General features: G+C 60.9%; 1 protein-coding gene across 1 annotated transcript in view; it reads left to right on the forward strand.

The window, feature by feature from the left end:
* Nucleotides 1-15,265: 15,265 nt before the first annotated feature.
* The window catches only part of LPCAT1 (lysophosphatidylcholine acyltransferase 1), a 45,054-nt gene continuing 44,688 nt past the window's right edge, over nucleotides 15,266-15,631 (forward strand). Inside the window, exon 1 of the mRNA XM_027073688.2 lies at nucleotides 15,266-15,517. Within this exon, the coding sequence (XP_026929489.1) occupies nucleotides 15,383-15,517 (135 nt within the window). The 5' untranslated portion in view covers nucleotides 15,266-15,382. The remainder of the gene's footprint in view (nucleotides 15,518-15,631) is intronic.

The following is a 15,631-nucleotide window of genomic DNA, read 5'->3' on the forward strand; positions in this document are numbered from 1 at the left end:
AAGCAGTCACGAGGAGTCACGTTGAATATTCTGGAAGTCCCACGTTCCAGAGCTTCTCCGAGGCTCGCTCTCACTGCAAGATGACAGCACTCCCGGACCGGAGCAGACGCCTTCAGGCAAATCCCCGCGGCCTTCCTTCACTGGCTGCCCACCCCGCCCCCCGACAGCCCCCAGCAGCAGGGCCCCAGACTCAGCCCCAACCTCCCCTCTGCTCAGGGGTCCACGTCCTCCAAAACCCCACTCAGATGAAGCCCCATCCGGAGCCCCAGAGCCTTAGCCCCAAGTGTCCAAGCAGACAGCGACAATTGAGGCGCCCTGCAGACCCCCCCGGGGCAGGCAGGTCAGGAGCCTGAGCTCCAAGTGGAACAGAGAAGCAATGTCCCCACCTGACAGGCAGGACGGGGGAACCCGGGGAGCCGAGTGGCCATGAGACAGCCTCCCGTCTCCATGCCCCAGCGTGCCCCGTGTGGACACACCCGCGTCCTGGTCCTGGGAGCCGCCCATCCCTGGCTCTGGTCCACGGCACGTGTCCCTGACCTGCTGATTTTGAAGAGTCAGCTGACGCGCTCAAGTACAAGTTCCTGTCTGCAGCAGTCGCCAGCACTCACGGCCCACAGTCGCTCGAGGGGCAGTGGGGACATGGTCCCTCCACGGCCCCCAGATGCTCACAAACGGAACCCACACGCCATGGTGGCCTGGGCACCGTCCCCTGCCCGGCTTAGGTTCCCCAAGTGAAAGGCCGTGGCTACAAGGAGCTTCTGCTGGGGAAGGGGCTGTCCTGACACAGCCCCGGCCCTGGACACCCAGTGGTCTGGGGCACCTGGAAGCTGTGTCCGTGAGTGGCTCCGTTGACCCTGCGGAAGAGCAGGAAACTCAGGGGAGTGAGTGTCTGCCCACTAGGAGCTGGGCAGAGATGGCCCCTGCCACACCCAGCCCTTCCGGGCATGCCCACCGAGGCCCAGAACCTGACCTGAACCCAGACCCTCCATACAAGGTGCACCGCTGACAGGGACACCTGCGTGTGCCCCCCCAGGACCCTCGTGCTCTGGGGGTTGCACCCTGTGCCCCTGGGGGACCCTTGCGTGCTGGGGGACGTGCCCTGCGCCCCCTGATTAGCATTCAGGGAGGGAAGTCCCCTGTGTCTGTAGCCTTTGCCGTGGAGGGGAGGGAAGGGGGAAGGGGGGGAAGAGGGGAAGGAGAGTAAGGGGGTAAGGGTCAGAAGGGGGGGAAGGGGGGAAGAGGGGGAAAGAGGGGAAGGCAGGGAAGGGGGACCAGGCTGCTCCTCCCGCCACAGAGACCCTACCCTGGGAGGGGGCCGCCCCCACCCCCCGGCAGCCTGGCTGAGGCTGGGGTCCCGCTTGCTCACGTGAAGGCCATGTTGCATCCCGGGGGCCCACCCCGGTTTCGGGGAGAGCCCTGACTGTGTCCCCCCAGAGCCCCTCCCCCTGGACTCACCTGGGGGCTGACCCCCTGGTTCAGGGACCCCTGCACGCTCCCTCCAGAGGTGGTGCTGGGGGTCGGGCAGCGGCCATTGGCCCGGCCCCTGCTCGTCCCTGGCCTGACTGAGGCCTGCGAACGCGCTCTGTACGTACAGCTGGACCCTAATGGTTCCGGGCTTCGCAGGCCGTTCCGTGTCGGCCACTCATCCTCAAGTAGCCACCCAGCAGCTGGCGGGGCTGCGTTCCTGGAACACTTCGTTCGCTGACCCCTGACCCATGACGGAGGCCTGTCCCTGCCCTGGACCTGCTCGCTGAGGGACATCACCAGTGAGCAGGCCCCGGAGACCGCACCCGACTCAGACACGTGTGCCCACGTCTGGGCGGCAGGTGGGGGCGTCCTGACTCGGCAGGCGCAGGGTCCCGTGAGGCCAGGCGCAGGCCCTTGCAGGATGTGGCGGCCTAGCGAATGTTAGCTCCACATGCCACACCCTCAGCACCTGGCTGCACAGCGGGACCTGGTCCCCGGGGCGGGGCACCCGCAGTGGCCGCCCCAGCAGCCTCGTGGCCTCTGGGCCCGAGGGCTTCGCCCGCCGGGTGTGGGTGCCGCCGGCCTCACTTCCGCCCGTGGCCCCGCTGGCCACAGGACGCTGTCCACACGGCGGGTGGGCGCTGGGTCCCGCCTCCGTGCGCTGAGCTCGGGATCGTGGGCGTCCTCCCGCCTGCGTCACGGGCACGTCAGAGATGAGCAGAAGGCAGACGGTGCTCCCCTCGCTCGGGGGGCGGATGGAGCACTCAGTTTAAAGAGTGAAAGTTTAAGAGCAAGGACTGGCCGCAAAGGTCAGATGACCCTGATTTCAATAGAAAAGCGTTAGGGGAGAAAGCCTTGTGTGCCGAGATGCCCACCGCAGGGAACGCAGGGTGTGGACAGGCGCCAGAGACAGCTCCTGCCTCCCAGGGCCCAGCCCCCTCGGGTCATGCCGGCCGCCAGGCCTCTGATGGGCTGCCATAAAAACACGGTAAAATTCGCCCGCGCGTGGGGCCGAGGGACCGAACCCCTCGTCCCACAGAGGAAAAGTCTGAGGAGCGTGGGCCCGGCCTCAGTCAAGGACACAAAGTGACCCGGCCCTTGCCGGCCCCACGCCTGCATCACACGGGGCTGGGTCTGCAGAATTTCTGTTTGGCACACAGACCCTGCATCGTGACGCCTCCAGGCTCTCCCGCCCTTTCCCTGCCTCGCGCTGCAGGGTTCAACCCGCTGCCCCACCTGCTCCCAGACACACTCGAGAAAAGCAAGCAGGGCAGGACCAGGCCCGCGAGGTCGAGCTTTGGCTCGCGTGGCCCTCAGCCCCGTGGGAGGGTGGGCGCCCTCGCAAAGCCCCATTGCCCAGGCTTGCCCACGCTGCACCCCGTTTTCTCTGTGTGTCGGGAGGGGCTCGTCGGGAACCAAGAGATGGGAGTGGGGGCCGTACACACAGGGGTCAGGGGTCACTGCACCAACCCTCTGGACACCATGCTCCGGTGTTGCCCAGAGGCACAAGGTCTGAAGGGAGAGAGGAAGGGGCGTGACTGGGGCAGGAGAGCACCTGGGGGAGGTGCCTGAAGAGAGGAGGCCCAGGGGCTGCGGTCAGCCCTGTTTCTGCCCCTGGGGGTCTGGGCCAAGTGGCACTTTAGGGATTGTGCCCGAGAAGAGGAGGAAACGTGTCCCTTCCTCTCCTGCTGAGTCCCGAAAGGGGCCCAGGGCCCCCCACACGGAGGGGTGCCATCCCTCCGTCGGGACCTGAGTGCATTTCTCTGAACAACAAGCACCTTCAGAAGATCACCCCACAGCCGGCAAGAAGAAACATCCAAATGTAAATATCTGAGACGGCACCGTGACATCGCAGAGCGTCCCAGCATCTGCAGCCCGACCCTGAGTGCCCTGCCCTCACCAGAAACACTGGCCTGGGCTGGGTCCCCGGGGAGGGGGCCGATGGCGTCCAACTTGCTGCCGGGACGTAGAATGTCCAAACAGGCCCACCCCGCGCCCCCTCCGGCCAGGGGCCGCCCTGCGCTCTTGTCATGACCCAGCCTCCTTCCTTCCGCAGCCCTCCTGGGTCACCTGGTGCCCCAGGGTGGCCGTGTAGCCCTGTGTGGCAGGCGGGGTCCCTCTCCGGGGCTACACCTGTGACTTGTCACCTACTGTCTATCTCACCTGTCCAGGGTGGGGGGGTCCGGGTTCAGGCCACTTCTTAGGACAGGACCCCACCCTCCCCAGCTGGGTGCAGAGTGGTGATCACAGCGGCCCCAGCCCACCGCAGGGTCTCCCTGGACGCACTGTCCCCTGGGGCACCGGGCATCGGCGACCCCTCCCCCTTCATTCCAGAGAACCATCCAAACAGCTCAGGAGTCAAAGCCAAAGAAACAAAACGGACCAAGAACTAAAGGCAACGGGCCAGGCGTCAGGGGGAGGGCGTCTGCTTCCTGGAACCGGGCTCCCCGTCCTGAGCACGTGGGCTGACCTCCCGGTGACAGCAGCAGAGTGCTGGCCAATGTCCACCCCCCAGCACTAAACCCAGGGTTCGTGCTGTCGAGCAGGCCAAGAAGAGGTGGCTGTGAGGGGCCGCTGGACTCCAAGCACCCCAGAAAGTGTAGGATGGGACTCCTCCGGGTTCACCTACTGAACCAGAATCGGGGTGCCCTCAGTTCCTCCCCGCCCGACGGGATGGCCTAATTAAAGAGCTTTCTCTCAGCAGGCGCCCGTCTCTGATTCGTCACCCACAGCCGTGGTGACGCAGGGACCCTTCTGTACAAAGCCTGTCATCGATGGAACAGAGGCTTTTGTCGCCCAGAGATTTCCAGCTCTGAGTGATCTCGCTCCATAGACCGAAGACGCCTGGCCAGCGGCCAGTGGGGGACAGAGGGATCTGTGTGTTGTGTTGGGTCAACATCACAGCACAGCCACGGCGGGAAAGTGGGACGGCTGTTCATAAAACTTGGACTTGTGTGAATGAGGTTTCTTTCTCCAAAGCAGCCGAAATGCCAGTCCACGCAGAAAGCCCGCCAGGGCTGCGGCATTTGGATTTAAAATAAAGTTGTTATAGGATCAGAAGCTAAGATAAATTCTTTTTTCTCTTACTCTCCTTTAACGAAGCTGAATGGAATAATTGAGATCAAATCCTACCTTTCAGACACGCATTCGGCTGAGAATGTCTGTGCCGGACGCCAGCCTGGACTAACCCCTTTGCTGACATCGTAAACACCCGCAAGACCATCCCCCACAGGCTCTGACACTGCTAGACGCGGGCGGGGCAGACGAGTCACCACTTCTCTTTCCCTCTGTTCCGAAAACCCAGGCGCCGCATCTAAAACCAGATCCACGAAAATTCTGTTAGCGGTGAAAAAAACCTTCCTATCGGAAAAGCAGTTTCAATCTCCAACGTAAAATAAAACTGGAAAGCCGAAATTAAAAATGCAAAAGCCATAGTTTCATTATCAAACCAAATCAAACTAAAACCCTAACACTTCAGTTTATGACTGAGCCCTCGAAAGCTTCCTCAGCACCACCCGCCTCCTCACTCCCACCGGACTCCCCCTCCCACTTTTCTAAGCAGACCCCAGGGTTCCCTCCCTCCGCATCCCCTGGCCCCGCTCTTGGCCGCACTGGGTTTGTTTGCCGTGGCTGAAACTTTCCAAATCACGGTCCGCCATCTCTGCCTGTCAAACCCTGTCCATTCGGTCGCTTAGAAACATCTCGGGCCCCATTCAAAGTGCGGCCTGGGAACCCCCACCCCCACCCCCGCACTCTGCCTCCCATTTGTGCTTACACTGTATTTCAGTGCTTCTAAAAAAAAAAAAAAAATCCCCATTCAACTGTGGCTCTCGAGCTACGCCGGGGCATTCGTTACTCACACCAGCGGGTGCGTTTAGTTCCCAGTGGTTAATTTGACTCTGTTCGGTGCTCCATAGGTGACCACGCAAACTTAGGTTATCACTTCCCTCCTTGATGCCCAGTTCCCATTTTCTCTCAATTCCACAATAAAAGGTGCCCTCCTCAGTGAGGTTTCTCTGGGATGTACTCCCAGGGGTGTAACTCCTAGGCCACAGGGCCTGGACATCACTTGCTGGATGTTTGCAAACTGTCCCCCCCCACAGGGGGGCTGCCCTCCTCCTTGTACCGTGTCGCCTCATAGCCCCCAATGCTTGGCCTTGTCAGAACCCCCAGGACTGTGCAGTGGTGGGCGGGAGGGGCGCACCTCCAGCGAGTGCAGGGGCAGGTGCACCTCCCAGTCCTGCGCCTCTCAGACCAGCAAACAGGAGCGTCTTTCATCTGTGTTTTCTGCCGCGGGGGCTTCCTCTTCTGGGAATTGCCTGTTCGCGCGCTGTGCCCATGATTCTGTTGTTTGTTTTCCTGTAAGCTGTGTACAAGTTCTTCATGTTGTGTGGATGCTAATCCATTTGTAATGATATCCTTTGTAACTATTTTGTGCACAATTTGTGGCTTGTATCATCAGTGGTTTATTGTGAGACTTTTACACTGTTGTCTTACTTAAATGTATCAATGTTTTTCTGTATGACTTGTGCTCTTTGTGGGTTTCAGAGGAAATCCTTCTCTATCCCAGATTCATGAAGATAAATTCATGAAGAAAGATTACACTTTCCACATTTAATCACTCATGTACTGTGGGGCTGGGCTAAATAAGACCGTGTGACTGGGGCGCCTGGGTGGCTCAGTCAGTTAAGCATCTGACTTCGGCTCAGGTCATGATCTCACTGAGTTCGAGCCCCGCGTCAGGCTCTGTGCTGACAGCTCAGAGCCTGGAGCCTGCTTCGGATTCTGTGTCTCCCCCTCTCTCTGCTCCTCCCTGGCCCGTGCACACTCTCTCTCTCTCTCTCTCTCTCTCTCTCTCTCTCTCTGTCAAAAATAAATGAATAAACATTAAAAAAAAAAAAAAAAGACTGTGTGACCACAGCCAAAACCCCTTCACCACTCCAGATCCCCACCCAGCACCTTCCAGGTGCTGGTTCATGTCAGGAAAGGAAATAAACGCCCTGTCCTCTGGCGCTGACCCGCCCTCCGAGGCTGATGACCAAACAGCGTCACGTGTAAGTGGTCAGGAAAGAGAGACCCGGGCAAGGGGTGCCAGGATCTGTCCCTCTGGCCTCCACGCCCGCCAACTGGAGGTGACGCAGCTTTACACCAGCCACGCGCAGCAGCCCTGATCCTAAACTGGGAGCGGCTGTGGATCCAGGAGGTTCCCCCAGGAAAGGTGGCGAGAGCCCCTGTGGAGAAGCAAACCCTCGTTGTTGTGGATGGTGGGGTGGGGTCTGTGTATGGAAGGGAAGGCTAGTTTCCATGAAGATTTCTGCAGAGCTGAGACCCTTATCCCACGCTAGCGAGGAAGGGTCCCAGACGGACGTGTCACGAGTGGGTCACTTTGCCGGGTTCATCTGGCAGGGAGGCACACAGCTCAGCAGGGAGCCGGGCTTCTGGAGGTATGGGCAGTGCACCCCGGCCCTGGGGTTTGGTGACCGGAGGGCGGCTCTGAGGACGGAACTTGGGCTTGGCCCATTGGGGGCCAGCGGGCAGGCCCTGGAAGCCTCTTTGCGGGTGCGGCCAAGTGCAGCCTGGACCCCTGCGGCCGACGGGGGACCCTCGCTCAGATCGCACGCTGGACGGACAGGCTGATCTGGGCCACGCTCCAAGCCCCTGCTGTGAGGTCACGACCTGGGCCGAGATCGAGAGTCTGACGCTTCCCCAACAAAGCCACCGGGCGCCCCTACTGTGACTTTGGACAAAGGGGACCACACTTGGTTCAGCTCACTGTGCTCCTCAGAACCCCCAAGACGGGAGGCTCCCCTCTGGGCCCGGCCAAGTGGAGAGAGTCCTCCCGCACCCCCCAGTGCCCCTCGCTCTGAGCCCCAACCCTGGAAACGGCATCTGCAGGCAGGACGAGCAGATACCTGCTGCATCCCTGATGTGCCCCCTGCCCCGCGTCGGCTTCTCCCAGGACCCGACCCCCACCCCGTGCCCCGTGAGGTACAGAGTGGCTGCAAACAGCAGGGGCCACATAGACGTCTGCGTGTGCAGCTGCTCGTGCATGGGGGACTCGGGACCCCTTGTCACGGCGCACCTGTTGGGAACCAGGCGCGAATTTTTCGTGAGCACTTATCCCGGTGGGAGTTGGGTCTGGAAGGGCCCCGGGGCGCACTCCGCGGTCGCCCCCCGCGGCTTCTCCCCAGGCGCTGCCCACAGGGGCAGCCGCGATCACACACGAGACCGGCTCCCCTTGGTCATGCTGCTCTGCTCTGTGCAGCACCTCCCCCGGGCTTCTGTTTTAAAGGTGGGAAGTCAGAGCTCCCTTAGTCCTTACCGCCTTCCGCAGTGTGATTCAATGTCTGCAGGTGCACGCAAGAGGACCCGGGGCCCTGACTCACGCCCCCACGCGCCCAGCCCGCCTCCTCGGGACCCAGGCCCGGGACCACGCAGGTAGTTGTTCCCTTCCTAAATCTCTCTGATGGTGACGGAACAAGCCAGGTCTGGAGGCGGCCACTCCCACAGACACCGGGATAGAACTCGAACTCAGAACTGACGACCTTCCGGCCCGGTTGGCGGGCTCCACGGAAGCCCAGCACCCCACGGCAGTGAGGTGGGAGGTAGCCTTTTCTGATGAGGGCAGGCTTTGCCTTTGCAGACATGGGCCCGGCCACCTGTTCATACCTGACAGACCCAGGCGGGAAGGGGACACGACCTGGCCAAAGTTCCCGTCCTGGTAAATGATGGTGCCGGACCCCCACCTGCACGCAGGCCGCCCCCCGGGAGGGCCCCTTGTCCGTGTGCCTATTTACGCATAGTGGGACGTAGAGCCTTTGTTAAGTAGTAACAGGCTCCAGAGTCGAAGTGAAGAACCCCATTTGCAACCCGCATCTAATTCTCCAAGCCGTGTGACCAAGTCCCTCCCCTTCAGAAAAGAATCGACACCCGCACTGACGAGCCGCGTCAAACTCAGAGCACCGAGGATGTGGGCATGTGCCCTGGCCACCCCAAGCCCCCCGATGGCGGGAAGTGAGTGCCACGTACTTGCTACGGTGGCTCACGTTCAGCCTGTGTGCCATGCGTCAGACCCCATCCTGGGCACCGCGGCTGCACTCACCCTCCCAGCCCTTCGAAAACCCTCCAGACCGGTTCAACCCGACCCCACCTTCCAGCCAAGGAGGGTACGGGAGGCGGACCACCGCCTCCCTCCCACCCCCCAGGGCTGCAGCAGAACCCGTGCCCACGGCCCCAAGCCACCACCTTCTCGGGTCACAGGATGGAACCCGCGTAGGGAAGAAAGACTGTGGCCTGTGCGAAACCCTGGTCACAAGCACGGTGCTGGTTACGAGAAGCTTTCTGGGGCAATCCTATAAATTCCTATAAATTCTGAGCACAGAGGGAAGGAAGATCGCCGAAAACACTGTCAGAAATCATTACCCATGTGGAGTTTTGTCCAAAAGGACAACTGAGCCAGACTGAGGTCAGACGTGTTTGCCGTGGTGGTAGGACCCACCCTCCGTGGCGGGGCCCACGCTCTGCGGACCCCCATCGAATATTCCCCTCCAGCTGGGAACAAGTACCAGGGTCGCCTCGAGTTATCAACACATGTTCTAACTGGGGATCGTTCCCCAAAACCACACGATGAACAAAACACATCCCGTGTCCGTTTTGACTGAGCAAACAGCCCAGGGCTCAAGGACGCCCCCCCACCCCCCCACCCCCCTATGTCCTGCCTCAAACACAAACACCGGCTTCCTTGTTTTAAGATACGCTCTCTCCCGCAAGGCTTCAAAGTTGAGTGGCTTATCAAAGGCCTCCGATCCAACAAGAGAGTTCTTGGCCTCATCAAATGTTGAAAATATGTACAAGGATCCTCTTATGGCCAATGTCCTGACGTGAAGAAGTCAGATCAGGTGATTTCCAGCCTCTGTGATGAGAGACCAAATGCTCTCGCTCGGGATGGTTTCCCTGTTTGCTAAAGCATGAGCCACTTGTGAAAAGCACACCTCCTTGGGGGCCCGGGTCACTGCAGCTTGGGCGTCGGTGCACGCGAGGTGATGGGAAGAGGGCAGGTGTGCACGCAGGTGTAGCTTTGCATTCACGTGCCAGTGCCCACGCACGTGACGGCTGGACACCGTGGCTCCCCTGCCCGGCCCACCCCCACCTGCTGTGCCCACTCACCTCTGAGGGCGACTGAGGCACACGATACCACCCAGCTGTGTGACAGGCTCTGTCCAGGAGCCTGCAGCCGGCAAGATAGGGAGGGGAGGAGGGAGGAGGGGAAGGAGCAGCTGGATGGAAGGGGGCAGGGAGCCGGTCTGGCTCCACGTGAGGCGCCACCCGCCCAACCGGCCCGGGTCTGGGTTGTAGGAGCCTTGCCTGCACTGGGGTGGCGGACGTTCCCTCCTCCTCGTGCATCGCTATCTCCCGGCCTCATTCCGGGTCTCGGGTCCCCCTGCCCGGGACCCCTCTGGTCCCACCAGCAGGAGCTGTTCCTCTCTGCAAAGCGCCAGGACTTGGTGGCAGGCCCCCGGCTAGGTGCCAGGCAGGCCGGGCAGGCTGGCTTCACCCTGGGGGCCATGTGCTTCTCTATCGATAAGGAGGCATCGCAGGGAGGAGAGCCAGCGGGTTCCCGGGGCCCGGACCACTGCCCCGGCCTCACGGCGAATCTCCCCCCTTGGAAACTTGCCCTCCCCCCAGCTAAACAAGATCGCTGTCCCTGCAAATTGGCAGAAATAATTCGACACAGCATTTTTCAAAGCCAACTAGAAAGAATTTACTGTAAGCAATTGTTTTTCATGCGGGATGGCTCCTTTGAGAATAACTGTTTTCATATCTGTGGGGTTTTTGACATTTGGGGAAGCGGAATTACATGTAAACATTTGTTCTGCAAGCCCAAAGTGTGAGGAAAGATGTGCTCAAGCACCAAAAAAAAAAAATGCTTCCATGCCTCTGAGTTTCAAAACCCTCTTAAATTTTGATAAAGACCCATGGAAGAGATCATCACTTCAGATCATGTTTTACACGAGGATTGGTTTTTTTAACGTCAAGGAAAATAAAACAGACGACGTGGCTAAGAAGTGTGCCGTGTGGATGAGTTTTTTAATCTCCGGGGCCCTTTAAAACTGCACCTCCACGATGGTCAAAACCTACACATAAAATATAACATCAAGCATTTACGTCCCTATTTGATGTGAGATGTCTGCATATTTGAGGGAAGTGGTTCTATCTGGAATCCAAGTGTTGTAACAATAGGACCTCTCTGTGGAAAGCTGCCTGCGGAAATGGATGACCACGGGACAGTGCCCACCGGGGAGTCCTGACACGTGGGCAGAAAGAAACACCCCTGGAAATGAGGCCAGAGCCTTCTGTGGCCCTGGCTATGATCTTGGTCCCTCAGTCTGTTACGCCTCAGTTTGACTACCTATAAAATGGCCCTATTTCACTCACAGAAGGTGTCTTGGAAACTATCCTGTTCCAAACAAATGAACTTCATGTAAAATGCACGTGGGCTGCACGGGTGTACTGAGAGCCAATACGCACACGAGGGGCCGGGGCTAACAGGACCCCCAGGTCTTACCAGCCAGACCTGAAGGAAGTGCGGAGCTTTGAATGAAGGTGTCCAGGCACAGGGGACAGCAGAGGGGAGAGACCTGAGGCCACCTGCCCGCAGGGCTGGGAGGCCGCTCCGGGAGGGGCCATGCCCGAGGGGCCGGGCGGAGGGGCTCCCGCCTTCCTGTGATGGGGGAGGCATTGCCAGTGAACAAGGAGTTGGTCCGTCCTGCCGGCCTGTGGAAGGACCCCTCTGGACGCAGGCCCCGAAGGTCTGCCTTACACAGGCCTTTCCGTTTCTGCGTTTTGACACCGGGCCTGCTGACCCTGGAGGGTGGCCCTTCCCGGAGCTAGTAACTCGCCTCTCACGTGCAAACCAGCTCACCCCTCCTCTCTGTGGGCTCTCTACCCCACCCCCCGCCCTGCTCACCCGCCCTCCTCTGCATCCCCCGGGGAAGCCGCAGTGAAGGGCGTTGCCCCCTCGCCCCGCTGCCTCCTGACGGCCCCTGGTGCTTCCCGGGGAGCACCCCATCCCCATGCCTAGGGAAGCACGAGGAAAACTTCATCCTCTGTCCCACGTCCACGTCTGTGTGTCTTAGAGCACCAACCTGAAACAGACTCCAGGTACCCTTACAACACATTCTTGTGAAGTGTGCACTTAGCACATTCCAGAACAAGGCTTCCAGTGGACTTTTTAGCGAAACAGGACAGACTTAAGAAGAGGCGGCAACAGGAACTCACCCTACCGGTCACCAGCGCACACAATTCCAGAGGCGCAGCGGTTAGAAGAGTGTGGTGCCACCAGGAACTAACAAACCGTGAAATGGAGCATCCGGAAATGGCTTCACAAGCACTTGTGTTCGTGCCCAAAGGAGCCACAGACCGGGGAGGCGAGCGGATGATGGTGTCGACTACGGGGTCTCAGTGTAGAGGAGAAAACGTGCGGATGGGTTGGAAACAACATGAAAGGCAGAACTAAAAAGAAGTATCAGAAGGAAACAGAGGAGAACATCTCTGAAATCTGTAAATAACTAAAACTCCGCAAACAGACCCAGAACACCCAGCCCCACGCCCGCGAGCATGTCCTGTGCTCTCGGTCCATCTGTGGAAACATTTCTCTCTGAACCTGCCTTCCTCAGACAGAAGCGGAGTAGGAACAAGGAGCCACAGGGACACCGCTAGCGCTTCCCAGAGCCTGGCCCGCAGCTCTGTGCACCAGGGTGTGTTCCAGAAGGTCCCTGGATAACGCCGCGGGATTTGCCTTCCCAGTCCGAGTCTGAGGGCCCAGCTGGCAGTTTCTCCAAACTAAGAAACTAAGTCCCAGAGATGAATGTCTTTTTCCTTTCACTGAAAGAAAACTGCATATAACCCCTTGCCCAAGCCCAACTTCTCCTAGTCAAGCCTCCAGAACACTCTGGGACTTCTAGAATATTCCATCACAGGATTAAAACTGAAGCAAAGAAAGTGTGAAGCAGTGCAAGACAATGAACTTCCCTGGACTCATCCCCTCGGGCCCTCCACTCCTCACCCCTGCTCTCCATAGACCCACCCTTCTGGGCCCTCCACTCCTCACCCCTGCTCTCCATAGACCCACCCTACTGGGCCCTCCACTCCTCACCCCTGCTCTCCATAGACCCACCCTACTGGGCCCTCCACTCCTCACCCTTCCTGTTCATGGACCCACCCTCCTGGGCCCTCCACTCCTCACCCTTCCTGTTCATGGACCCACCCTCCTGGGCCCTCCACTCCTCACCCCTGCTCTCCATAGACCCACCCTTCTGGGCCCTCCACTCCTCACCCCTGCTCTCCATAGACTCACACTTCTTGGTCCTCCACTCCTCACCTCTGCTCTCCATAGACCCACCTTTCTGAGCCCTCCACTCCTCACTTTTGCCCTTGCTCTCCATGGACCCACCTCCTGGGCCCTCCACTCCCCACCCTTCTGTTCATGGACCCACCCTCCTGGGCCCCCCACTCCTCACCCTTCCTGTTCATGGACCCACCCTCCTGGGCCCTCCACTCCTCACCCTTCTTGTTCATGGACCCACCCTCCTGGGCCCTCCACTCCTCACCCCTGCTCTCCATAGACCCACCCTACTGGGCCCTCCACTCCTCACCCCTGCTCTCCATAGACTCACACTTCTTGGCCCTCCACTCCTCACCTCTGCTCTCCATAGACCCACCTTTCTGGGCCCTCCACTCCTCACCCCTGCTCTCCATAGACCCACCTTTCTGGGCCCTCCACTCCTCACCCCTGCTCTCCATAGACCCACCCTCCTGGGCCCTCCACTCCTCACCCCTGCTCTCCATAGACCCACCTTTCTGGGCCCTCCACTCCTCACCCTTGCTCTCCATAGACTCACCTTTCTTGGCCCTCCACTCCTCACCTCTGCTCTCCATAGACCCACCTTTCTGGGCCCTCCACTCCTCACCCTTCTTGTTCATGGACCCACCTCCTGGGCCCTCCACTCCTCACCCCTGCTCTCCATAGACTCACACTTCTTGGCCCTCCACTCCTTACCCCTGCTCTCCTGGCTGTTTTCTCCCCTTGTTGGCCTTTGGGGTTTCTCCATGGATCTGCTTGTTGGGAAGGAGTGGAAAAGCCCTCTCCTTGTTGCCTGTCCCTGGATAGCTTCTCACACTGTCCCACCAGCTCCCAGCTGGGTTCTTGTGTCTGTGATCAGGGCAGTTGGCAATTGAATGCTCAGAGGTCAGCAGTGTGCCCACGGCCATGCAGGCAATGGAAACAGCACCCACTGCGGCCCACAAGGGCTACCCTGCCATCACGCACAGCAGAAATGTGGGCACTGCACCAGTTTCCTTCTCCAGATTTGACAAGCGAGGTTTGGAGGAGAGGTCACCTGCCCCAGTCCAGCGTGAGGCTTCGAAACGGTTTGGGGACCTCGCCCCACTCTTTCGCCTCTGTATAGGTGAGGCTGTGGAGGGTGTCATGGACCACCGCAGAGTCACCGGCCTCTCTTTTGTCCTGTGTTCCTCTCTCCATCTAAACACAGGAGGGCCCCCAGCAAGGTCACACTTCACCGTATCAGCTGGCCAGGGTATCAGCTAGATTATCAGAGGGTTGATCGCTTCCTGACCTGCTGCCCAAGCAGGGACAGGGCTGGGGAGCCTCACAGGGCATGGACACACCCAGGACCCCATGGCCAGGCAGTCCTACAGTAGGGTCTGGCCTTCCCCTAGTCCCAGAGCAATGCAGGAAGCATTTAGACTACTTCCTCATGATTTCAGGCATCATGTGAACCGAGGGGCTGCTGGACTGTGTCCAAATTGCTCTCCTTCACCCATGCCCGCTGCCTGCTTCAGGGGTCACCTCCTGCCCGTCAGGGTCACAAGGACAGTCACACGCAGAAACTTAGCCCTGCTCACCACGTAGAGTTTGCAGTAAATTTTAGAAATTTATAAATTTTGATACCTTTTGCCCAGTTAATACTGTGCCACAAATGAAGGATCCCCAAATGCCTCCCCTTCGTGCAAGGGAGTAATTCCATGAACTGGAATAATGAGCCAACAAGAAAGAATCCTTTGATTCACGACCCTGTTGAACCACTGGGTCCCATCAGCAAATGCCTCTGTGCACCCCTCCAGCGGATGGCACTGCCCGGGTGGGAGACCGTGCGTCTCGGGGCAGGCCAGCTCTCGGGGTGCAGCTCGCGACCAGGACCCGCACAGACGGACCCAGCAGCAGCGCCCGGAAACCTCCTTTCCCTCCCGCCGCCGCCCATGGAGGTCAGGTCCCAGCGAGGGCAGACAAGCAGGAAAAGCGGCAAGAGCTGGGTCTGGGCCCGTCCCTGTGGAGCTTCGACAGAGTCGGCGCGGGCCTCTGCACGTGCGGCCCGGCTCGTCGTGGCCCTTGGGATTTGGGCTGGGGCTGGGGCTGGAGGTTGGGGGCTGCCGCAGGACGGGGCGACGTGGCGGGCCTCGCTGCGCGGGGGGGCCAGGCCCGGCCTGAGGGTCCCCGCCGTCTGGCCACTGCGGGAGGGGCGCCGCCGGAGCCTGGGCGCCCTTCAGGACCGACGGTCTGGGACGCCCCGCCATCCCCTGCGGGTGGGGGCGGGGGGGGGGGGGTAGGGCGGGAGCCGAGGTCAGGCGCAGGGCGCGGGCGGGGCCGCCCTCCGGGCCCTCGGGGGCGGGGCTCTCGGGACGCCCCGCCCCCGTCCGCCCAGGCCTCGCCCCGCCGGCGCCCCCCGCCCGCCCGCCCCGCCCCCCGCGTCACGCCGCCGCCGGCCTGCGCCTGCGCGTCCGCCCGCCCCGGCCGCCGCGCATCCTCGGCCCGCGCCCCGCGCCCCGCGCCCGCTCTGCGTCCTGCTCCGCGCCCGCTCTGCGCCCGGCGCCCGGCTCCCTGCGGCGGGCGGCGGTCATGAGGCTGCGGGCGCGCGGTCCCCGGGTCGCCCCCGCCTCCGGCGCGGGGGCCTGCGACGCGCGGCGGCTGGCGCCCCCGGGGCGGAACCCCTTCGTGCACGAGCTGCGCCTCGGCGCCCTGCGGAAGGCCCAGGTGGGTGCGCTCCCGAGCCCCTGCGGCCGGGGAGGGGGTCTCGCCGGCCTGGCCCCGCGGCCACCCCGCCGCCCCCCGCGGCCCGCGACCCCCACGCGGCCCTGCCGCTGGCCG

The sequence above is a fragment of the Acinonyx jubatus genome, chromosome A1, assembly GCF_027475565.1.
Source record: "Acinonyx jubatus isolate Ajub_Pintada_27869175 chromosome A1, VMU_Ajub_asm_v1.0, whole genome shotgun sequence".
In the NCBI taxonomy this organism is placed as follows: Eukaryota; Metazoa; Chordata; class Mammalia; order Carnivora; family Felidae; genus Acinonyx; species Acinonyx jubatus.